The sequence below is a fragment of the Eubalaena glacialis genome, chromosome 18 (genome assembly GCF_028564815.1).
Source record: "Eubalaena glacialis isolate mEubGla1 chromosome 18, mEubGla1.1.hap2.+ XY, whole genome shotgun sequence".
Taxonomy (NCBI): domain Eukaryota; kingdom Metazoa; phylum Chordata; class Mammalia; order Artiodactyla; family Balaenidae; genus Eubalaena; species Eubalaena glacialis.
In genome coordinates this window covers 63,293,202-63,319,378 of record NC_083733.1, presented here as the reverse complement: position 1 = coordinate 63,319,378, position 26,177 = coordinate 63,293,202, and the positions used below count along the sequence as shown (strand labels likewise).

At 45.3% G+C, this 26,177-nt stretch overlaps 1 protein-coding gene across 1 annotated transcript in view; it reads left to right on the top strand.

Moving 5' to 3' along the window:
* LOC133078639 (zinc finger protein 135-like) overlaps positions 1 to 17,375 on the top strand; it is a 45,875-nt gene extending 28,500 nt beyond the window's left edge. Inside the window, 5 exon segments of the mRNA XM_061173756.1 lie at positions 5,100 to 5,188; positions 6,127 to 6,253; positions 8,757 to 8,858; positions 11,981 to 13,759; positions 17,243 to 17,375. Of these exon segments, the coding sequence (XP_061029739.1) occupies positions 5,100 to 5,188; positions 6,127 to 6,253; positions 8,757 to 8,858; positions 11,981 to 13,759; positions 17,243 to 17,265 (2,120 nt within the window). The 3' untranslated portion in view covers positions 17,266 to 17,375.
* The last annotated feature ends 8,802 nt before the right edge of the window (positions 17,376 to 26,177 follow it).

Below are 26,177 nucleotides of genomic sequence, written 5' to 3'. Positions count from 1 at the left end.
AGGCTATAGCAAAAGCCATAGGAAGTCCAACAAACAAGAGAGGAACTTTATCTTATAGAGAAAAAAAAACCCAGGAAATTGAGAGGAGTTCTTTTGAATGAAAGTCCATTGGAGAAAAGTGAGAATTCAGAGTGGTGATGGTTTCTCATTGGCCTAGTTGCTGCGGTAGTTGATTTCTTGTAGGGGATGCAATGTACATCTTTTCTGGTTGGGGCCTATAATAGATGGTTCTTTCCTGCTGAAGCTACTTCCATTAGGGCCTGTGATGGATGTGGAGTGGTGCTGCTTGAGAACTCCCCCTCCTGGCCTCCCAACTCCACTTTTTAAATAATCTAATCTAATTTAATTTAATTTAATTTTTGGCTGCCCCACGTGGCATATGGGATCTTACTTCCCTGAACAGGGATCGAACCCGCGCCCCCTGCATTGGAAGCATGGAGTCTTAACCACTGGACTGCCAGGGAAGTCCCCCAACTCCACTTTAAATGAGGTTCGCCTTTATTAATTTTCACACTGTTTTCTTCTAAACATTCATTCCTATGATAAAATTTCATTTACAAATTAGACACAGTAAGAGATTAACAATAATAACTAATAATAAAATAGAACAATTTTAAGACTATACAGTAATAAAAGTTATGTGAATGTGGACTCTCTCAAAATATCTCATTGTACAAATTTAATGCCTCTTCTGTAAAGCACTTATGCTTATGCGCTGTGGCTGTAACTTTTGCAGTTTGTTGGGGGTTTTTCGTTTTTTTGTTTTTTTGGCCACGCGGCTTGTGGGATCTTCCCCGACCTGGGATTGGACCCGGGGCCATGGCAGTGAAAGCGCTGAATCCTAACCACTGGACCGCCAGCAAAGTCCTGAATTTCTTTTTCTTTCGTCACAATTTCACAGATAGAAGATGCATTCTTACCGTAGATCTTAGCAACCTCAGCATATGATTTTTTTTCTTTTGTTTTTTTAATTTTATTTATTTTTGCCAGGGAAGTCCTGGCAGGCGGATTCTTGACCACTGCGCCACCAGGGAAGTCTGATATTTTTTTCTTTCTTTATTGAGGACTTTCACCTTTTCACTTAAAGGAAGCACTTTACAGCTTCTCTTTGGCATATTCGAATTACCAGCATCACTACTCTTGCACTTTGGGGCCATTACTAAGTAAAATAAGGGTTACTTGAAGGGCTTCCCTGGTGGCGCAGTGGTTGAGAATCTGCCTGCCAATGCAGGGGACACGGGTTCGAGCCCTGGTCTGGGAAGATCCCACATGCCGCGGAGCAACTAGGCCCGTGAGCCACAATTACTGAGCCTGCGCATCTGGAGCCTGTGCTCCGCAACAAGAGAGGCCGCAATAGTGAGAGGCCCGCACACCGCGATGAAGAGTGGCCCCCGCTTGCCACAACTAGAGAAAGCCTTAGCACAGAAACGAAGACCCAACACAGCCATAAATAAATAAATAAATAAAATTTTTTTTAAAAAATAAGGGTTACTTGAACGCAAGCACTGTGATACCGCGACAGTCCATCGAGACAACTACTAAGTGACTATTGGGCAGGATACGCTGGACAAAGTGATGATTCATGCCCCAGGTGGGATAGAGCGGGACGGCGCAAGATTTTGTCACGATACTCAGAATGGTGTGTGATTTAAAACTTGCGAATTGTTTCTTTCTGGAACTTTCCATTCAGTGATTTTGGACCACAGTTGACCTCGGGTAACTGAAACCGTGGAAAGCGGAGCGGCGGATAAGGGGGCGCTACCGTAGTAAGTGACTCATGAGGAGGTGGTTAAGCCTCTGTTCCTCATCAAAATTTCACCCACTGGTTTCAGCCCTCAGGTGGGTGCGTTCCTGTGTAGCTGGGTGTATGTGCAGCTGTTTGCCTGGAAGCACGTGAGGCTCTGAGTCTTTATTTCTGGACCGTGTTAGTTTCCCATTTCTGCTGTAACAAATTACCAGAAACTTAGTGGCTTCAAACAACACAGATGTAGTATTCTCTTACAGTTCTGGAGGCCAGAAGTCTGAACTGGTTTTCACTGGGCAGCAGTCAAGGTGTCATCAGAGCCATGCTTCCTTCAGAGGCTCTAGGGGAGAATCCATTTCCTGGCCTTTTCCAGCTTCTAGAGGCTGCTTGCCTCCCTTGGCTCGTGGCCCCTTCCTTCAGCTTCAAAGCCAGAGGCGTAGTGCCTTGTCTCTCTGACTCTGCTCCTCTTTACTTCTGTCACATGGGCTTCTCCTCCGTGTCAGATCTCCCTCTGCCTCCCTCTTCTAAGGACACTTGTCATTGCATTTGGGGTCCACCCAGACAATGCAGGATCACCTTCCCGTCTCAGGACGCTTAACTTGAGAGGCAGTGTTCCAGGCTGGGATTACAGTCCTGCCCAAAGACTCAAACCTAGTGTTTTTTATCTACCTTGCAGTGTATGGGGCTTTCCAGAGCCCACAGACATCAGTCCCTCCAGGCAGCCTGTGGAAAGCTCACATATTTAACTTGGTTTTTCTAAGAACTTGCTGGGGCTCTGAGCTCACAGCCTGGCTCTGTTACAAATGTTACAAGTGGTTGTGGTCTGCACACAGCCCGCTCTGCTCTAAGTCAGGAGAGGCTGGCTGCATTCAGGAATTCACCACCCCCCCAAAAAAGGAAAAAAAAGATGCTTAACTTAATCACATCAAAAGTTCATCCCAGGGCTTCCCTAGTGGCGCAGTGGTTAAGAATCCGCCCGGGGCTTCCCTGGTGGTGCAGTGGTTGGGGGGTCTGCCTGCCAATGCGGGGGACACGGGTTTGAGCCCTGGCCCGGGAGGATCCCACATGCCGCGGAGCGGCTGGGCCCATGTGCCACAACTACTGAGCCTGCTCTCTAGAGCCCGCGAGCCACAACTGCTGAGTCCACGCGCCACAACTACGAAGGCTGTGTGCCTACAGCCCGTGCTCCGCGGCAGGAGAAGGCACGACAGTGAGGAGCCCCCGCACCACGGCGAGGAGTGGCCCCCGCTCGCCGCGGCTGGAGAGGGCCTGCGCGCAGCGGCAAAGACCCAACGCAGCCAAAAATAAAAACAAACAAATTAATTAATTAAAAAACAAAAAAGAATCCGCCCACTAATGCATGGGACACGGGTTCGAGCCCTGGTCCGGGAAGATCCCACATGCCACGGAGCAACTAAGCCCCAGCGCCACAACTACTGAGCCTGTGCTCTAGAGCCTGTGAGTCACAAGTACTGAGCCCGCGCGCTTAGAGCCCGTACTCCACAACAAGAGAAGCCACCACAATGAGAAGCCCACGCATGCAACAAAGAGTAGCCCCCGCTCACCGCAACTAGAGGAAGCCTGCGCGCAGCAAAGAAGACCCAACAGCAGCCAAAAATTTTAAAATTAATTAATTAATTAATTTTTTAAAAAAGTTCATCCCAGGGATATCTTTTGGGACTATTATTCAGCCCACCACCTGGTCTATGTCCAGGCCTGTCTCCCTCACAGGCAGGAAGTCCCTCGAGGGCAGGATCACATCTCACTCATCTCTCTGCCCTCAGAACCCCAAATGGAGCCTGTTACTCACATGGGGCACAGAGCATGTTTGACGAATGAATGGGGGTGACCACAGTCTGAGCACCAACTTCTCTTTGTAAAGGATTCTTCAACTTCATCTCAACAGCTGGAATCCTTCTTTAAATGACATCTTAAGCAGGAGTCCAGGATCCTTGGATACTGCTTGGATTTTAGGACAGATAGAAGGAGCTCTGCAAAATGTGGTCCATCCACACAATGGAATATTATTCAGCCATAAAAAGGAATGAGACACTGATTACATGCTGTAGCACGGATGATCCTTGAACACGTTGTGCTGAATGAAAGAAGCCAGACACAAAATGTCACATATGGTATGGTTCCATTGATATGAAATGTCCAGAATAGGCAAATCCATTGAGACAGAAAGGTTAGTGGTTATGAGGGGGGGCTGGCATGGGGGAAGGGAAATTAAGGGGTGACTGATTAAGTACAAGGTTTCCTTTTAGGGCGATGATGAAAATGTCCTGCAACTAGATAGCAGTGATGGTTGCACACCGTTGTGACTGTATTAAATGCCACTGAATTGTATATATTCAAATGGTTAAAATGGTATATTTTTTGTGTTTTACCACAATTTAAAAATTATAAGACACTACTGTATATAAGATAGATAACCAAGAAGGACCTACTGTATAGTACAGGGAACTCTACTCAATATTCTGTAATGACCTATAAGAGAAAAGAATCTAAAAAAGAATGAATATATGTATATGTGTAACTGATTCACTTTGCTGTACACCTGAAACTGACACAACATTGCAACTCAATTCTACTCCAATAAAATTAAAATTATTAAAAATAAATAAAAATTATAAGGAAAAAAAGGGGTTGGCTCTGGAGGCAGACTTCTGGGTTTGAATCTCACTCTGACACTTGATGTCTCTATGACCTTGAGCAATGGCCATGGCCTCCTGTGCTTGGATTTCCTCATCTGGGGATAACTGTAGTTACTTCTCTGAGAGCTGCTGTTTGGGTGCAGTGAGCTGAACCCCTTGATTGCTAGTGGTGATCGCTACAGAATGGGGGCCTCAGGACTTCCCTGGTGGCGCAGTGGTTAAGAATCCCCCTGCCAATGCAGGGGACGTGGGTTCGAGCCCTGGTCCGGGAAGATCCCACGTGCTGCGGAGCAACTAAGCCCGTGCGCCACACCTGCTGAGCCTGCACTCTGGAGCCCGCGAGCCACAACTACTGAGCCTGTGTGCCTCAACTACCGAAGCCCACGCACCTAGAGCCCGTGCTCCGCAACAAGAGAAGCCACCGCAATGAGAAGCCCGCTCACTGCAACGAGGAGTAGCCCCGCTCGCCCCAACTAGAGAAAAGCCCGCGCACAGCAACAAAGACCCAATGCAGCCAAAAATAAATAAAATAAATTTATTTTTTAAAAAAAAGAAGGGGGGCCTCAGGCACCCTGCCCTGAGCCTTTGCTTTGGCTCTCAGGAGACCAGGGTCCCCTCTGTTATGAGGCATCTTTGGCAAAGTGTCTGTCTGTCTAGGCCAGAACTGACCCCCTCTCTGCTCCGTCTTCCTCCTGTAGCTTTGCGGACTTAGGCCTGGTCCTTTCTTCTGGAGGTGCATGCCTGGGACCCAGCAATGGCCATCAGGACCCTGACGGGCAAGGGCCAGGTGAGTCTGGGCTCCCTCTTCCCCAAGATGACTTTGTGGACCCCAGACGGCTTTCCCCATCTCTGCCTGTGCCCTCAAGATCTTCTGCCCCTCCCAATACTGGGAGAGATGCGGTGATGGGAGTTTCTCTGGGACTGGGAGGTGCGGGGTCTGGGGGCAGGATGCTCTGAGATGGGACATTATGACACGGTCTAAAAATCAATCATCTAACGCTCAGCAGCCTTTTGGTTACCAGGTGAAGTGGGCAGTGGATGGTTTTGCTTCATCCTGAGCCGTATTCTTGGAGTCAGGAGTGGGGGTTGGGATTAGAGTTGGAGTCTGCGAGGGAGTGCGACTTAGGAATAGCTCCGACACACAACGACTTGGTAGTTTGTTTTTTTTTTGGCCGCGCCGCGCAGCATGCAGAACTTCCCCAGCTAGGGATTGAACCTGTGCCCCCCTGCACTGGAAAAGTGGAGTCTTAACCACTGGACCACCAGGGAAGTCTGGTAGTTTTTTAAAAGTGTTTCTCAGGGCTTCATGTACAGGTGTGTAGGTTACGTACTGCACAAGGGTGCCTCATCTCAGTGGCATGATTTGCATCTTCCACCTCCTACATCGGTATATTGATTATAGCAATTTACACGCAGATGGCAGTCAACTGTCACATGCTAGAAATAATTGGTGTATTATAACAATTTTCCGACAGATGGCAGTAAAGAGTCATGTGGATGCGGGGGGGCCTTGTTCTACTTTCTACCAAGGTGCCTGTGGGCTAACGGCTGCCCTCCCTAGACTTTTTACATTCCCATGGGCCGGTTTAATTCAGTCGTCCCAAATCTGCCAAGTCAGAACGTTCCAGCGCAGGGAACAAGTGGTAGCCTCTTGACCCATGACCTGTCCCACCCCAGAGTTCTGGAAAGACGTGCCTGTCCATGATATAAAATTGGCCCTTGCAGGAATTGGTGACCTTCAAAGACGTGGCTGTGGACTTCACCCTGGAGGAGTGGGGCCAGCTGGGGCCTGGCCAGAGAGAGCTGTATCGGGATGTGATGCTGGAGAACTACCAGAACCTTCTCTCGCTGGGTGAGGCCCTGCCCCCTGCCCTCCCAGGAAGAGGCAGGATGCCCCCTTCAGCCCTCATCTTCTCCATGCCCACTCACTGCTTAACTGTGGGCATTCACGAGGGTCCTCTCTGCTCCTCTCACCGGACCCTCCTGGACGGCCCCTGTCCATCTCTCTGCCTCTCCTCTGGCTTCTCCCAGAGTCCCAGCACCCCTGAGGGCCCCAAGTCCTCTGCCTGTCCCACAAAATCTTCAGCCTGTGCCCCTGCCCTCTTCTTTTTTTTAAAAATTTTATTGAAGTATAGTTGATTTACAATGTTGTGTTAATTTCTTCTGTACAGCAAAGTAACTCAGGTATACATACATATATATTCTTTTTCATGTTCTTTTCCATTATGATTTATCACAGGATATAAATATATTATTGAATATATTTCCCTGTGCTATACAGTAGGACCTTGTTTATCCATCCTATATATAATAGTTTGCTTCTGCTAATCCCAAACTCCCAATCCTTCCCTCCCCCACCCCTCCCCCTTGGCAACCACAAGTCTGTTCTCTATGTCTGTGAGTCTGTTTCTGTTTCATAGATATGTTGATTTGTGTCATATTTTAGATTCCACATATAAGTGATATCATATGGTATTTGTCTTTCTCTTTCTGACTTACTTCGCTTAGTATGAAAAACTCTAGGTCCATCCATGTTGCTGCAGATGGCATTATTTCATTCTTTTTTATGGCCGAGTAGTATTCCATTGTATATATATACCACATCTTCTTTATCCATTCATCTATTGATGGACACTTAGGTTGCTTCCCTGTCTTGGCTATTGTGAATAGTGCTGCTATGCACATACGGGTGCATCTTTTTTTTTTAATTTTTATTGGAGTGTAATTGCTTTACAATGTTGTGTTAGTTTCTGCTGTACAGCAAAGTGAATCAGTTATACGTATACATATATCTACTCTTTTTTAGATTTCCTTCCCATTTAGGTCACCACAGAGCACTGGGTAGAGTTCCCTGTGCTAAACAATAGGTTCTCATTCGTTATCTATTTTATACATAGTAGGGTATGCGTGTATCTTTTTGAATTAGAGTTTTCTCTGGATATATGCCCAGGAGAGAAACTACATTGTTTTGAACAAACATTTCAGGCACAGGGAGCCCCTCTTATCAGTTAGAGAGTTCTGGAACCCTCCTGAAACCCGGGTTCCCAGATGCCAGCAAGGGCAACCTTGCAAGCAGGCCTTGCCAAGGAGAGCAGTCAGCCTGCTGTGTTAAACCCTTTTCTGCACAATCTGCACATGCAGATGAGGTCCCTTCAGTCTGTCCCCTGAGCTTCGATCTGTGCAGCTGGTGGCCTGCAGAATGCCTCCCTGGGGAGATCCCGGCCCCCATGTTCCCTGTCCCCACTGAGCTCACCATATCCCCCTGGACCACTCCTCCTCCGGTTCCCGCATCTCAGGGACAGTTTCCGCCCATCCAGTCACCAGGCCAGTCCTGGGCGTGGCCTGTACCCACTCCTTCATACCCTTATATGACCTGGCCCCTGCCAACCTCCTCAATGTTATCCCCTTCCATTCTCTTCCTCCTCCCACTTCTCCATTTAAGGTGGGAGCGATTTTTCAGCATGTTTGCTCACAGGAATGATCATTAGGGAGTATGTTTGTTTCCTAGGGCGGCTGTACCAAATTATCACAAACCTGGGGGCTCACAACAGCAGAAATGTATTCTCTCACAGTTCAGGAGGCCAGGAGCGCAAAATCAAGGTGCAGGCAGGGCCGGGCTCCTTCTGAAGACTCCTGGGGAGAGTCCTTCCTGGCTTTCTCCAGCGTCTGAAGACTCGCGGCATCCTTGGCGTTCTTTGCCCTGTACCCGCATCACCCCAATCTTTGCCTCCATCTTCACCTGGCCTTTTGCCCTCCAAATGTGTCTGTGTGTCTCTCCTCTTCTTATAAGGACACCAGTCATTGGATTTAGGGCCTACCCGAATCCAGTAGGACCTCATCTTAACCATTTACATCTGCAAAGCCCCTCTTTCCAAATCAGGCCACGTGCTGAGGTTCCTGGGGACGTAATATTCCCTCACTGCAGGAAGAGAGGAATTAGTGATCTCAAAGACAGCAGGCCTGAAAAAGTCAAAAGAAACAGATGAGATGAATTTTAGTAATCTGTTTTGTTGCACCCAGCCTAGCCAAAATATGATCATTTAGGCACATGTTGACATCATAATCAATCTATGAATTATTAGTGAGATTGTTTCCTTTTTTCTCCATATCAAGTCTTTGAAATGCTATGTGTATTTTTCACTCAACTTGAACACAGAGCTGGAGCCTTAAACAGTGATGTCAGGGCTCAGGTTCTCTCTAGAATGTAGTAGGCACTCAATAAACGAGTCTTGCAGATCTTCTAATCATTAGGTGTCCAATGTATGCATCTCTCCTGCAGACCCAGGGCTTGGGGCCCAGCCCTGAGGCCTCCCTGTGACTGCAGCACCCATGGCCAAGTCTCGCATCTTTTTCAGGGGCAGGGCTTCCTGGGTCCAAACCCGACGTGATCTCCCGTCTGGAGCGAGGGGAAGAGCCCAGGATGGAGAGGAGAGAAGCCCGGCGAGTTACCTATTCAGGTGGGTGAGGATGTCCAGCAGGTGCAAGCTGTCTTCCTACCCTCCATCTGTCATGATCAGTGACGGTCGTTCGAGAGTGAGGGAGTGTACCATACAGGCCATCACTGTGGGTGCTGGGTTCAAATCCCATCTCCACCGCTTCCTGGCTGTGTGACCTTCAGGCAAGTCATTTAGCTCCTTTGTGCCTCAATTTCCTCATTTGCAAAATGGGGTCAATAATAGCACCTGGGGTTGGGAAGAATAAGTGAGTTAATACATACAGAGGGCACCCAGAACCCCCTGCTCAGAATAGGCTACAATGGGGAGTTCCCTGGCAGACTCTGGGCTTTCACTGCTGTGGGCCCAGGTTCAATCCCTGGTCGGGTAACTAAGATCCCACAAGCCGCGCAACGTGGCCAAAAAAAAAGAAGAGGCTACAATTGTTATCGTTATGATTATTTATTGGAAATCACTTGTGTAAGAGACGCAGAAGTGGGATCTGGCCTGACGTGTTGGGGGACAGGAAGAGGCCAGATTTCTGCCCCTACTGGCCCGTGACGTCATCAGAGGAGGGAACTGAAGCATCCTTTTTTCCGTCACTTGTCCATCCTGTTGTGGGGCCAGTACTTACCCCTTCCTACCCCCTCACTCACCATAGCCCATCAGGCCCAATCTTGTCCCTCCTGCCCCCTCTCTTTGCCCGTCCCCCCGCACCCCGCCCCGCCAACAGCCCTGGCTCAGCCCTCAGCGACCCTCACCTGGACCCTCACCCCAGCCTCCTCCCTGGCCTCCCAGCCTCCAGTCTTCTGGTTCATCTCACACACAGCCCCAGATCCCGTCCCTCCCCTGCTCATAGCCCTCCTGTGTCTCCCCAGTGCCCCTGAGACAAAGTCCTAGCTGCACACCTGGCACTCAAGGCCCTGCGTGATCCAGCCTACTCTGTCTCTGGCCTCATCTCTCATCACCATCTACCCGTGTTTGTACCCCACGCCCTGACCTCACTCCCTGAAGTGCCTGTTCCTCCCTGAACTTGAATGTGTGTTCCCACCTTTGGGCTTGTGCACATGCTGTTCACTCTGCCTGGAACACCCTTCCCTGCTTTGTCTGCCTGGCAGACACCTTCACGATCCTCAAGGCTACAGGTCACCTCTTCCAGGAGGCCTTCCCTGACTTCCAGGCTGAGTGACCTGCCCCTTCTCGGTGCTTTCACGGCTCCTTGCTTGAGCTGCTATTACTGCACTTGTTCATGTGGCAGTTAAGAGTGTGGGCTCTGGAGCCAGACTCTCTGAGTTCAAATCCCAGCTCTGCCACTGTCAGGCCATGTGACTGTGGGTAAGTGACTTAAGCTTTTGGTGCTTATCTGTAAAGTGGGGACATTGACTGGGGACACTGATAGTACCCACTTCACTGAATTTCTTTTGGGGACTGAATTAGAGAACTCTGGACTCTAAGACTCAAGTGGATTTCCCTGGGTGAAGACCTCTCCCATGTGTCTCCGAAGTTCACATCAGTAGAGAAAAGCACATCCAAGTGACCCTTGCAGAGAGAGGCTGACATGGAAGCCCGCACATGATCTCTCTAACCTTCACCTACACACATATTTGTTATATACTTTGCTGTAAGAAATTTTAGCTGTGCGTACAACTTGTTGTTGAGTCATGTAAATCCTTCCAGAAAAATCACCAAACTAGTGGATGGTTGTGGGATCACTCCAAACAGAGACATAACAACTAAATGCTCTGCGGGATTTTGAAAATAATCCTGTTGTCATTGGATTAGGCAATGGTTTCTTAGATATGACATCAAAGGAACAAACAAGAAAAGAAAAAATAAATTGGGCATCATCAAAATTTAAAACTTTTGTGCTTCAAAAGACAATATAAAGAAAATGAAAAGGCAACCCACAGAAAGCAAGAAAAATTTTGTAAATTATATGTCTGATAAGGGACTGATCCTTCTTACAACTCAATAATAAAAAGACAAATAATCCAGTTAAAACTGGGCCAAAGATCTCAATAGCTGTTTCTTCAAAGACACACAAATGATCAATAAGCATATGAAAAGATGCTCAATATCATTAGCACATACCTGCTACATGACCAGCCGTGGTGAAGAACCCAAATCAGGCACCAGATGGGCATCATGAATCTTCCAATTACAGTAAACAATGCTGGGACTTCTCGGGCAGTCCACTGGTTAAGACTCCGCGCTTCCAATGCAAGGGGCACGGGTTCAATCCCTGCTCGGGGAGCTAAGATCACACATGCCATGTGGCCAAGAAAATATTGATTATTTTTTTTAAATCCCAGCAAATTATACAGTAAACAATGCTGACAGCCTAGTACATTTTGACCCATGGTCTTGAGCACACTGAAAAAGATCATTAACCAGTAATTATGTAAAATACCAGGAGTTCAATTCTCAGAGCTTAGCTAAGGGTCATTGCCATGGTTACAGAGATAAACAAAAACTGAGTAAAGTGGACCTTTCTGTGTTAACTCTTTCCCTGCACATGTCCACCAACATAGTGTGAGAATGCTTCTACCATGCTCGTTTGCCAACATTGGATATTTTTAATATTTTCCAATGTAAAAAGTGTCAAATGGCATCTGAGAAATTTGACTTTTTAGACTATTACTGATGTTGAGCATCTTTTTCACATATTTATCAGCCACTTGTTTTTCTTCTGCAAAATGTCTATTCACATTCCTGCTTCACTATTACATTAGATTGTTTCTCTTTTTTTATCGATTTGTGAAAATGTATTACACATATGGCTAAGAAACCACTGTGCATATAAACTGCTTTGCAACTCATTTATTTGCATGTTTAGAATATACTGAGACCATTCTTCCGTGTCACAACATGAATCTATCTACCTCATGCCTTTAGAACTAGCAATATAAACTTTGAAATCTTTCTTTTTAACATTAAAATGTCAGGGAATTCCCTGGCGGTCCAGTGGTTAGGACCCTGCGCTTCTACTGCAGGGGACACGGGTTCAATCCCTGGTTGGGGAACTAAGATCCCACAAGCCGCACAGCCAAAAAAAAAAAAAAAAAAAAAGATTACAATGCCAGATCTAAATAACCAGCTTCTTTTGTCCTGGGACAGATGAAGTTCATATTTTCCATTTCTTTCAGACTTGGAGACAAGCTCTGAAACTACTCAGGAGACACTTCCAAAAAAGAGTATTTCCGAAGAGGTGGCTTCCCCAATGGGAAAAATGGAGGGCATTTTAAGGGCAGTGCTTGGAGACACCAAGCTGGGGGACTCCTGGACATGCGGCCGTCAACTGGAAGACCAGGGAAAGCAGGAGAGGCGTTTGAGGTGGTTGTTTGCTACTCCCGAGGAAAACACCCATGGCGAGCTGAGACACTTCAGGCGGACCTCAGCTTTCGTTGGGAAGCAAAGAGTGCCTGGGGGAGAGGATCCTCAGAAGTGGACCAGGTCAAGAAAGAGCCTGAAACACCAAAGGAAACCATTTAACTGCACGGAATGTGGGAAAGCCTTCATCTACCATTCGGACTATGTCCTACACCAGAGAATTCACACTGGAGAGAAGCCCTACAAGTGTAACGAGTGCGGGAAAGCATTCAGCAACAGTTCATATTTCATCCAGCACTACATCATCCACACAGGAGAGAAGCCCTATACCTGCAACGAATGCGGCAAGACCTTTACCCAGAGCTCATCGCTCACCGAGCATCAGAGGATCCACACTGGAGAGAAACCCTACAAATGCAAGGAATGTGGGAAAGCCTTCACCCAGAGCTCCTCCCTCATCAAACACCAGCGATGCCATACCGGGGAGAAACCCTATAAATGCAACCAGTGTGGGAAGTTCTACTCCCAGGTGTCCCACCTCACCCGCCACCAGAAAATCCACACAGGGGAGAAGCCCTACAAATGCAGTGAGTGTGGCAAGGCTTTCTGTCACACCTCCTCCCTGACTCAGCACCAGACAATCCACACTGGTGAGAAACCCTACAAGTGTAACGAGTGTGGGAAAACCTTCAGCCACAGCTCGTCACTGACCCAGCACCAGCGAGTCCACACTGGAGAGAAACCTTACGAGTGCCCCGAGTGTGGCAAAGCCTTCAGCCACAGTTCGTCCCTGACTCAGCATCAGAGAATTCATACTGGTGAGAAGCCCTATGAGTGTCATGAGTGCGGGAAGGCTTACACGCAGATCTCCCACCTCATGAGGCACCAGAGCGTTCACGTGGGGGAGAAACCCTATATATGTAATGAGTGTGGAAAGGCTTTCAGTCACACCTCCTCCTTTACTCAACACCAGACGATCCACACCGGTGAGAAACCCTACAATTGTAAAGAATGCGGGAAAACCTTCAGCCAGAACTCCTCGCTTATGCGCCACCAGAGAATTCACACTGGGGAGAAGCCCTATGAGTGTACAGTTTGCGGGAGAGCCTACACCCAGATTTCCCACCTCATCCAACATCAGAGGACTCACACTGGAGAGAAACCTTATAAGTGCGGTGAATGTGGGAAAGCCTTCAGCCGGAGCGCCCATCTCATCGAGCATCAGAAGATCCACACGGGCGAGAAACCCTATAAGTGTAAGGAGTGTGGGAAAACATTCAGTCACAACTCATCCCTAACTCAACATCAGAGGATTCACACCGGCGAGAAACCCTACACCTGTAAGGAATGCGGGAAAGCCTTCAATCAAAGTATCCACCTTATTCAGCATCAGAGGATTCATACCGGGGAGAGACCCTACAAATGTAAGAACTGTGGGAAAACCTATGCCCAGATTTCACACCTCATTCAACACCAGAAAGTTCATATGGGTGGGAAGCGCTATGCATGTAAAGAATGCGGAGAGGACTTCAGCTGGGGTTCACACCTGGCCGAACATCAGAGACTTCACACTGTGCACGACGGCTACATCCGCGGTAATTTTGAGAAAGCCTTTGCTTGGAACATGCAGCTTAGTGATCATCAGAGAACTCATGCTGACTAGAGAGCCTGAGAATGAAACAAACTGGTGATTCTGCTGCTGGGTTCCGTTCAGCCTTCATCAGCAGTAGAAGCTTCTTCCCAGAGAGGAGCTGTAACACTATATATTGAGAGAGTTGGTTCCTTTTTTGCCTCCTAGAAGGAGGATGGCACTGTTTATCACCAGTGGAGACAGCTTCTGATCATTTAAAGGGCTCCCCCCTAAAATCTAAGCTTCCCCCCCATTTCTCAACCCTACAATGTCCCTGGATGGTGATAGGTATGGGGTGGTCTACATAGGATGCAACTTCATCTGGGATCTTTAATAAGGTCTCTCTGAGCTTTTTAAATTTATTCATCGTGTGTTAAATTGGAGCCTGGAAATTCAAGAAAAAACAAACACAGCTGGAAAGATTCATCTGTTAGAGTAAAAGTCACAAATATATGTAACTAAAGACAAATGCCAGACGATTTTAATTTCCTTTAAAACTTTAAGCTACAAATTTCACTGAAAAATCTGCAGTTGGCTTAAACATGGAACATGTTTCACATATTTCCAGCCATTTTTTATGTCCTATTGTTTCTGTCTTTTCCACTTCCAGGGATTGTGCTTTACAAAGTAATTGCCCTGTTAGACATCATTTTCTGATGTTATTCATGCCCAAAAGGAAGTTTTTATTTCCTCATATTTTTGAAACATAGTATTTTCTATTAGAAAAATAATACATACATTTTTATAACAGGAAAATTTTTAAAGTAGAATAAGATAAGATTATTGTAAAGGATAATTTGAAAAGTGTAGAGAAGTATGAACTAAAATACCAATTCCCCATAATCCCACAGCCCAGAGAGACCCACTAGTCATTTTTGGGTGTATGTCTTTCTGGTTTCGTTTCACTCTGTATTCCATATCCATATTTTTTAATGTTGAAAAGTTTGGATCATAAAACAAAAAGCTATATACTCACCTACAACTTGGCCACCCTCAGAAGTCAGGTTGTTGTGATTTTTTTCATCTTTCCTTCTGAATATCATTTTAAAATAAGTGTTACTTTATTTAATTGTAATCAGAAACAATTTTGGTTTCTCTGTTTTGCCCTCATTATACCATGACATTGTCCTTTGTCACCACGTAAACTCCATCCTCATCATTATTAGGGCTAATGATGTTTCATTGGGGGGCATAGAATAATCTACAAATCCATGCCCCCATTTAGACTTTGCTCTAAGCCCCTGATTGACACAGGTTATTCACCAATTTTCCCAATTATGAATCATGTAATAATGAGCATTTCCATGCTAACTTCCTCTCTCCTTTCGGGGGGATTATTTCTCTAAGTCAAATTCCCAGTATGGGAATAACAGAATCAAGACTCTAACCATTTTCTTGGTTCCTGGAACATATTGTTAAATTGCTTTCTAAAGGGGCTGGACCTAATCTACCTGGAGCAAGCTGGGAAGTGAGGACTACAGTTCTGTTACATTATAACCAGCACTGAACATCAATCATATAATGTCTTCCCATGTCAAACATATAAAATGGCTAGTGATTTCAGTAACTTACTGTGTGCCAATTTTGTGCTAAGTCCTTGGTACGTGTGAACTCCTTTCATTCTTCAAACAGCCACATGTGTTCAGGGCTGTGTTATCCCATTTCACAGATGAGGACACCGAGGCATGCTGATGATGTAGACAAAGCCCCACAGCTATGAGGTCATGGAGCCTGAACTCAAGTTCAAGTAGTCAAGCTCCAGGAGCTATGCACTGAAGTTCTATTGGGATTGAACACATTCCACATGTAACATTTCCTTCTTAAAATAATGTTTATTATCTTATTATAAAAACTAATACATGCTTTTTATAAAAAATTTACAAGATCCAAGAAATCCAGAAGATTTTACGCAAAGTCCAGTGCTACCCAGAGATAACAACATTTTGGTATACTTCTGCTATTTTTAAAACTTAATCACAGTATTATAACGCTTTAATAAATCTGGGACATAGTTAATATACAGTTTAGCATACTTCTATGTTTACTTAACTTTATATCACAGGCCCCTATCATTAAATATGATTTACCAATATCATTAAATACCCACGTCATTAAATAATCTTTAACAACCTGATGTTTGGGGGCTTTGCATAGTTTGTGTTTAGTAGTAGCCCTTCCCCTGTTGGATATTTTGGTTGCTTCCAGTTTTTGACTTTTATAAACATCCCTTCTGCTGAAGTCTTAGGCTGAGCACCCCGCCAGTTCCCAAGTAAAATCCTGGCAGGGAGTCTGTGGGGTCAAAGAGAACATTTTAATGACCCCATGCACGTAGCTAATGGCTTCCTGAAATTTCTGCATCTGATTGGCAGTGGATGGGACTGCATCTCACCAACATCATCACTGGTAGTTACCATGTTTAAAAGTCTTTGCTCAGGTATTTCTTCTTATCTTCTGTGACTTCCTTCATGGTTGACGAAATACTCGTTTACTGTGAATAATTCAAACAACACAAAAATGAAGAACACTATGGCTCTCTATAAATCTTCATTCCAAAGATTCCAGACTCTTTTCAAAGATTCTAGACTGTTTTCTGTTGTTTCTCCCTTTCTGTTGGTATGAAATATATATGTACATAAAATATTACTTATATGGCATAATCACAGACGTGATTTTAAAAGTGACTTTTTTCACTTGATGTAATATGAATATTTTCCCATGACAATCCAAAATATATATATAGTACATATTGTACAAAAATATATACACATGTATATATGTATATATATACATATGTATCATCATTTGCCACTTTTAACAGCTGCATAATAGTTCATGCTAGAGTTTCTTGAACTTACTTAACCAAATTCTATTAATGGGCATTTGGGTTGTTTTATTTTCTTTTCCATCATTGGACATATATTATTTGACACTTGTGCAAATTATCTCCATAAGATGAATTCCTAGAAGTAAGCTTGTGGGATCATAGAATGTCCATGTTTAAAATTTTGATAGTTATTGCTAAATAATCCTCCAAAAAAGGATGACCCAATTTACACAACTCCTGAAAGTGTACATGAGTGCCTATTTCTCTCCTCCACTTCCTTCACAAATACTCGGTATTAGTCTTTTATTATTTTTAACATTTCTCATCTAATAAGTAAAAATGTCCTATTGGTAGGGAGATTAATGATCTTCTTATGCCTTTATTGATGTTTTGCCTTCTTCAAATTGCTTATTTGTATATTTTGCCCATTTTTAATTGGGCTGCCTTTTCGTATTGATTTATAGGAGCAAGTCTATGTATTACATATACTAACTCTTTGGTATATACATTACTAATTTTTCTGCCAGTTTATTATTTCTCTTTCAGTTTTGTTTATGGTGTATTTTGCTATACAGAATTTTAAACTTTGTAAGTATTCAACTCTATCTGTATTTTCTTTTATAGTTCTTGGACCAGCTTCACCCTAAGAAAAGCCTGCCTCACCCCCCAGGATTATGAAGAAAGTCCTCCTATATTTTATTCTAGTACTGTTACGATTTTTTAACAAGTAAATTTTTATTCCTTCTGCATTTTTATGGCTTATGGTATAAAATTTCAGTTCCTAGAGGCCACCTGCATTCCTTGGCTTGTGGCCCCTTCATCCTCAAAGCCAGCAGTGTAGCATATTTAAATCACTCATCCTAATATATTCCACCATATATGTAACTTTCTCAGCACACTTGGTCCACTCCCTTCTCGAAGATTCACCCCTCCTGTACTAACATACTGACGTAGAATAATTGAATTCTTAGTCTAAGAGAACCCAATTTTGAATCATGCCTTTGCCATTGCCTTGCTGTCTGATCCAGTTTCTTCATATTTTAAATGAGAATAATAAGCTATATTACAAAAGATGTTTTAGGTTTCAAATAACAGAAAACTTAAAAGAGTTCAAACAAGAAAGACAGTTTACTAGCTCAAGTAGCCAAAAGGACCAAAACAAGGCATTCATCTTGTTTATCCTAGTACTTCAGGATGCCTTCAGTGGCAAGTAAGAGAAAACCCCAACTCAACCTCACAAACACTAGGAAGAAGAAATCTACAGGTAAGGCAAGCTCCACCTGCTATACATTAATATTTCCCTACAATTCACTTAAGATTTATATGGTTTTTATTTCACAGTTATCTTCTCAAATAATTATATTGCCTGATCACCTTTTCATTCTTATCTCAGCCCCTTCCCTGTTTATTTCATAGTACTTATCGTAATTTCCTATTATAGGTCCCCTATTTACTGCCTGCTCTGACTCCCTGAAGGCAGGTCCTTTGTGTCTGTCACCACTATATCTCCAGCGCCTAGAGCACTGCCTGGAACGTGGTAGGTTCTCAGAAAATAGTCACCGACTGATTGACTGATTTATTTCAAGGCTGAGCCATTCCCATCCCCACTTGCACGGTAAGAGAATGTTAGTTTCCCCACTCCCTCAAGATAGTATATCATACAGCTTTAAATTTTGGCCAGATATATAAATAAAGATAGCATTTTTCTTTTTTCTCTTCCTGGCGCTCTCCTACACATCCCTCAAAGCCTTATTCAAGACCCCTCCCCTGAGAAATCTTCCTCACATCAACTCTTTCAATCCCACCCTACCCAGTTTTTCTCCCTTCTTTGTGCTGTAACACGTTTTTCATTAAGTTTTATGAGCAAAGCACGCTGTTTTGTTGAGCATCCCTACTACTTAGAAACGCCTTTAAAGAGGACCCCTTGGGACTTCCCTGATGGTGCAGTGGTTAAGAATCTGCCTGCCAATGCAGGGGACACGGGTTCGAGCCGTGGTCTGGGAAGATCCCACATGCCGCGGAGCCCGTGCGCAACAACTACTGAGCCTGCGCTCTAGAGCCCGCGAGCCACAACTACTCACTCCGCGTGCCACAACTACTGCAGCCCACGCGCCTAGAGCCCAAGCTCTGCAACAAGAGAAGCCACCGCAATGAGAAGCCCGCGCACCGCAAGGAAGAGTAGCCTCCACTCGCCGCAACTAGAGAAAGCCTGCGCAGCAACGAAGACCCAATGCAACCAAAAATAAATAAATAAATTTATTTATTTATTTTATAAAATAAATAAAGAGGGTCCCTCGCCTAGCGTCAGTGCTTAGACAGTTGCCATGGAGACAGGCTTCCGGGATTGACGGTTGCCCCGACAACGGACGCGCGGTGGTTAGCTTTCAGAACGCAGCCTGTACAGCCTGTACCGCTGTACCCAAAGCGGAGGCCGCCCCGGAACTCCAGGGTTTCCTCCGCCTTTGCCCTCAGAGGACCGTCGCCCTGAGGAGCCGGAATCCCGCGGGGACCTGGGAAATGTAGTTAGGGAGTCTGCGCAGGCGCAGAGGCATGCATGGCACAGGGGCTGCGCACTCCGCGGCGCTGCCTTCCTTCGTGGGGACTGTCTGTGGGGGACCCACTCGAAGTCCAAGACCCAATTGCCAGGTACTTCAGGATACGAGTGTTCATGACACTCATTGTGTCCTCCCCGTCTTTGGCCAGAGGAGAGGCTCGGAGCGGTCTTGGAGTCTTAGGCCATCTAGAGCAGTGGTCCCCAACTCTCTGGCCGGTGGACCCACCAGTCCATGGCCTGTTAGGAACCGGGCGGCACAACAGGAGGTGAACAGCGAGCGAGCAAAGCTTCATCTGGGGCTCCCCACTGCTCTCATTACCGCCTGAACCATACCCCACAGCCCGCCACAGGTCAGTAGAAAACTTGTCTTCCACGAAACCGGTCCCTGGTGCCAAAAAGGTTAGGGACCGCTGCTCTATAGGATAGAGAGGAATGAGAAGCTGGGCGAGGCTGCGGCATGCCGTCAAGGAGCCTGAGGCTGGACGGGGGGCAGACTTAGAGGCGAGGCGGTTGTAGGGGCGGGGTTATGAGGCGTGGTTATGAGTAGGACTAGAGCGGGAATTGGCTGGAATGGGCGTGGACGGGAGGGCGACCCTGGAGAAGGGGCGGGACCTCAGGTGGGATTGAGCCAATGAAGCTGGAGTAGGCGGAACTCTCTGACTGTCCTGAGAATCCTCCTATCCAATATCCGTCTTGAGTCCACTGGCGAAAGTGAGGCTCAGAGAAGAGTGGAGATTCGTCCAGGCCTGTTCACTGATCTTTCATTCTTAGTTTAGGGACTCATTGGCTGAATTAAATGGTGTTGAACTAGTTCAGTTTCTCAGTTTCAGTTTCTAAGCTAACTTTCTAAGGAAGGTAATTAGTAAATGTTTTGTAATAAGAAATTTATCGTTATTATTGTTTTATGAGTAATACAAGACTGAAGCATGTGTCACTTTTTGGCTCTCACTCCTTGTCGTAACGGTGTAAATGATCTCTCAGGAATGGAATGGCCCAAGCCTTGTGACGCCGTGTTTTCCTGGTGAGTTTATCAGGTCTTTCTGTCTCTCTGTAACAGCTGAAATTTATCAAGCACGGAAGTTTTCTGACTCAGTGGAGATCTGCTTTTATGCAGCTTATGGTACAAAGGGAACAACTCTTTTTTATCTTGTTGGGATTTCTTTCACCAGCAGATAGGTAGACCTACCCATAATTTTCAAAGCCAAGCGACGAAATGCTATTAGACAAAAAAAAAAGTCCTCATGTAATAAAGAGTGACTCTATTTTTTTTTTACTTTTTTTTTAAAGATGTTTTTGATGTGGACCATTTGTTTTTAAGTCTGTATTGGATTTGTTACAATATTGCTTCTGTTTTATGTTTTGGTTTTTTGGCCACAAGGCACGTGGGATCTTAGCTTCCCGACCAGGGATCAAGCCCTCACTCCGTGCATTGGAAGGCAAAGTCTTAAGCACTGGACCACCAGGGAGGTCCCTTTTTTCTTTCTTTCTTTCTTTTTCTTTTTTTTTTTTTTTTTGTATTTTTTGCCCACACCACGCAGCTTGCGGGATCTTAGCTCCCCGACGAGGGACTGAACCTGGGACCACAGGCAGTGAAAGCACCAAGTCCTAACCACTGGACCGCCAGGGAATTCCCAACTCCGTTTTTTTCAATGTTTGCTGAAAGCATTGAGCCTTACCCCTCCCTTTTCCCGTATCCCACATCTGGGGAAGCAGATTGGAAAGCCTGGCTGTGCCCTCTTTTGGTGCCAGTGGGAAGTTCAAACCAAAGGCAGGAACCCTCACCCTGGCCCCACCCATTAACCACTATACTAACCCCAAGCCGGTCCTTGCTCTCTTTCAAGCCATTTTCGAACCAGCTTGGGAAGCCTGCCTGCTCCCTAAAGAAAGTCACATTGTGTGACTAGTAAGTCGTTTCATACCTTCTTGCTGTGTGTGTGTGTGTGTGTGCCGACAACACTCTGGATGTTCAAAGCAAATTTGTGGGGGGGGGGCATCCTGTCTGGCCATAGTTCTTCAGAAGCTCCATACTTGTAACATAGTCCAGGAACAGAGAGCCTAAGATCATTATCAGATGGACCACAGAAGTGTCATGTCCTGCATCCTCATGGGTTAGAGCTCAGGAAAGCTGAGCTGAATGACAGGTTGGATTATTGCTCACGTGGTGCTCATTTACACTTAATGGGTTCCCAGCCCTCTTTGCAGATGTTTGAGCAACCGAGGCTGTTATGTCCCACCTGCTGGCCCCAGCCCTGACCTGACCCTTGTGAATTGGGTTCAGACACAGTTCAGACAGTTGAAAGTTCAAAACGTGGGGCAAGATCTCCCACTTTGGAAGGGCTTCCTGGGGAAGATGACCCCCAGAGGCTGCCTCCAGGGTAACAAGCCTTCAGTGATGGAGGGTGAAGCACATTTCTTCATTCACAGCACAAATAACTAGTATATTTGCAGAGTTGTGCAACCATCACCACAAACAAGTTTAAAACTTTTTTCTTTTTTTTTAACCATGCCACGCGGCATGCGGGATCTTTAGTTCCCTGACCAGGGATCGAACCCATACCCTCTGCAGTGAAAGCATTGAGTCTTAACCACTGGACCGCCAGGGAAGTCCCAAGTGTAGAACATTTTCATCACCCTAAAAAAGAAATCCCTTAGCCGGCCTCTCTCGATCCTCCCGTTCCCCAGCCCCTGGTAACCACTAATCTACTTCCTGTGTCTTGTGGATTTGCCTATTCCGGACATTTCATTTAAATAGAATCATACAATATGTGGCCTCTTATATCTGATCTTTTTACTTAGCATAATGTTTTCAAGGTTCATTCTTGTTTTAGCATCTATCAGTACTGGATTCCTTTTTATTGCAAAACAGTATTCGATTTTATGGATTATACCACATTTTATTTATCAGTTCATCAGTTGATAGACATTAGTTGTTTCCACTTGGGGGCTATTATAAATGATGGTGATATGAGCAATCATGTACACGTTTTTATGTGGACATGTGTTTTCTTTTCTCTTGGGAAATACCTAGGAGCATAGTTGCTGGGTCATAGGGTAAGTCTAGGTTTAACCTTTTGAGGAACTGCCAGCCTGTTTTCCAAAGTGGCTGCACCATTTTACAAGTCCACCAGCAGGGTATGAAGTTCCAGTTTCTCTACATCCTCACCAATACTTGTCTTTTTGATTATAGCCATCCTAGTGGGTAGTATTTCATTGTGGTTTGGATTGTATTTCCCTAATGACGAATGATGTTGAACATCTTTTCATGTGCTTATTGGCCATTTGTGTATTTTCTTTGAAGAAATCTATATTCAGATCCTTTGCCATTTTTAAGTGGGTTATTTGTCTTACTATTGAGCCGTAAGGGTTCCTTATATAGCCCAGCTACAGGTGCTATATCAGATATATGCTTTGCAACAATTTGTCCTCATTCTTTATGTTGTCTTTTCACTTTCTCCATGTTGTCCTTTGAAGCAAAAAAGTTTTTAATTTTGATGAAGTACAATTTATCTTTTTTATCTTTTTCTGCTTGTGCTTTTGGTGTCATATCTAAGAATCTATTACCTAATTTAAGGTTATTAAAATTTACACCTATGTTTTCTTCTAAGGGTTTTATAGTTTTAGCTCTTACATTTAGATATATCTCTGATCCATTTAATTTTGTCAATTTTTTATTGTGGTTAAATACACATAAAATTTACCATCTTAACTATTTGTAAGTGTACAGTTCAATGGTATTAAATACATTCATCACTTGGTGTGGCCATCATCACCACTCATCCCCACAACTATTTTCAGCTTGTAAAACTGCCCCTTTCGCCAGCTCCTTGCAACCACCATTCCTAGGTACGATTTTCCTAGAACGGTATCTTCTCAACATTAGGCATCCACATCCCACCTCCTTGGTTTATGCAGAGCAGCCCCTTTCCATCCTCCTAAGATGCCACTGCCTGTCCCAGGAGTCTCCTATTTATTTCAATCCATGCCCTTTGAAACTTTCAACCGCGACTGCGACTGAACAATCGGTATCACTTGCCATGAATGGAAGTTTGCTGTAAAAGTAAATGCAACGAAAACTACTATTTGCACATTTTCAGTGGATAGCATTGCCCACCCAAAGGGCAGAGTTTGGGGTCCTGGGGAGAGGCTAAGTGTTAAAGCTACTTTCTCATTGGGGTGACCAAGAGGGATCAACAGACTCAAAAAGGGAACACTGGTCTCTCGGGTTGGACAGAGTAAGATGCCAGCCCCACCCCATTCCCCACCTCTGCCAACCCACAGTGGACATGTAGCATGACATGAGGGAAATAAACAGCTACCGAAATCTGACACACAACTGTGTGGCCATAGCATAATCTAGTTCATCCTGATGGTTACAATTAAGAGTCCATTGGCAGGATGCTAGGCCTTAGCCGAGTGTTCCCCAACCTCATTCGATGACATACCACTGTCAATTTGTTTTGCTGTAGTTGTGTGCCATGCATTTTCCTTTAAATCAGCTTAAAAACAAAACTTAAATCAATTTATTTTTAAAGAGGACTTCCTACCACTACCATGAGTGGGAAACTGGTATCTCTTGTCAGTAGAGGAAAAAGGGGGAGAGGGGAAGTAAAATAAGTATCAGGAGAGCAAAACAATATTAAATTCTAGCAACAACTCTTGCCTGAGCCTGAGGCCTACTGTGTCTTTGTAACTAGAGAGGAATAAACATGCCGTCTACGCTTCCTCCTTGATCAAGTAGGATTGCATGAGAATGGAAAAGTGCCGGTTGATGAAGTGCTAAGGACCAACTGAAATTGAGTGGTTCCCTGGTGGTCCTTGCCCCTCCCAGACTTTGGGAAAACAGATTTAACCATCTCATCGTGGGGTGGTTTTCACCATTAGGAGCCCTCCCGTCCTAGAATGTGAGCACTTGGCAGGTAGTGACTGCGCATGCCCAGCCTCTGGCCGGGTGTGTGGCACTGAGCTGAGAAAAGCAACCAACGCTTAGAAACTCAAAACTTTAATCAGAGAACCAACACGCAAACATGAGGGCAGGTGTTTCTACACTGGCCCGCAGAACACACGTCATTAGTTACATAGATCCTCCCCCCCGCCCCCCCCGCCCACACACACAATGGCTGCCAACTTTCTACAAGGCCTCTGACCTCTATCTGTGGTGTCAAAACTCTTGGTTGAACATACTTATCAAGTTGAGTTCCCGCCCCTGCCCTGCCCTGCCCCTTAGGTATATATCAGGCCTGTTGCCCAGATACAACAGGTGGGGAGTTGGACGTTTCCGCCATTTGAAAACCAGTACACTCCCCACTGTGGTGTGAACGGTCAGCCAACAAGGTCCCAGTTTCAATGACAAAACCAACCAGCACAACTCAAGGTGCAAGGTTTGAAAATCCTAAGGGCCCAGAACACAGACTCCTGAACTTTTTTTAGCACCAAAAATATGAAAGAATATTAAAAGTGTCAAGAGTCCAGTGTCTTTGTAAGATTGTGCTTCAGCAAAGAGGTGACTGGGTCACTTAGCAGGTGGGACACAAAAGCTCAGGGCCGAGGAGGTGCCATCAAGAGAGCTGGTGGTGTGGTTCTGTGAGGTGAGACTCAGCTGTAGAACAAGCCTGGCCAAGGTGAGCAGTGAACTCTGGGGCTCCAACAGGAAGGACTGTGTCCTCACCGGGCTCGCCAACAATCCTCAGGGGACTTGCTGTGACATGAGAGAATGTGTATTTTAAGACGTCACTTGGCAATAGAAACGAGGCCATCCATTTCCCTTTGATTCTAGAAGCTTCAAGGCAAGGGCAGGGCTTACTGTATTGGTGTTCCCCACCCTGGAGCCTAGGGAAGCGCCTGGTGAGTGGCCAACTTGGACAACTGGTAAAGGAGGAACATTCCAGCAGTCGTTTCTGTGCATCACAGTTTTTGCTACCAGGCACATCTTCTGTATAAATGGTGTGAACCGTGTGGAGACAGCAACATCCAATGCAGCTTTCCTAACTGAATCCAGCTGTTTATGGTATTAACTCTCACGATAAACTGGGTCTCATCATTTAACCAACAACTTTAAATGGGAGGAGATTATGGGAAGGGGTGGCATGTGGATATGGGAGGGGGTCCTTTTGAGTGAGAGGTTTGGGAGGTTAGGAGTGGAAAGTTCTTGCCATGCGATGTTAGTTTATGTGTTCTTCTTGGCTTTTTGTGGGTTAAGAAAGTACTAGGACAGGGCTTCCCTGGTGGCACAGTGGCTAAGAATCCGCCTGCCAATGCAAGGGACACAGGTTCGAGCCCTGGTCCAGGAAGATCCCACATGCCGCGGAGCAACTAATCCCGTGCACCACAACTACTGAGCCTGTGCTCTAGAGCCCGCGAGCCACAACTACTGAGCCTGTGTGCCACAACTACTGAAGCCCGTGTGCCTAGAGCTGGTGCTCTGCAACAAGAGAAGTCACCACAGTGAGAAGCCTGTGCATTGCAACAAGAAGTAGCCCACACTCACCGCAACCAGAGAAGAGCCTGTGTGCAGCAACGAAGACCCAACGTAGCCAAATAAATAAATAAATAAAATAATTTAAAAAAAAGAAAGAAAGAAAGAAAGTACTAGGACAGAGCTGAGAAATGGAGGGAAGAAAAAGGCTAGGCTTTTTTTTTTTTTTTTTTTTTTTTTTAAGAGCAAAGTGCTGGGTTTTTGGATCCAACGAAGCCAAGGATATTTTGGTGGAAAACTTTAAAAATAAAAGCCATGCACATTATTAGTAATAACGTTAACTGCAGTGAAATAAAGATAGAGGGTTGCTTAGTTTTCTCTTCCTTTTAATGTAAAAGAGTATATTTGTTATATCTGATGCATGTTTGTAGCTCACACTTGGTGAGTACTTACTATGTGCTGGGCACTTAGTTGTAAAGTGCTTTACATCTCTTTATCCTCACAACAGCCCTATGAAGTAGGTAGCTATTATTTTGCCCATCTTACAGATGAGGACACTGAAGCCCTGAAAGGTTCCATGACTTTCCCTAGGT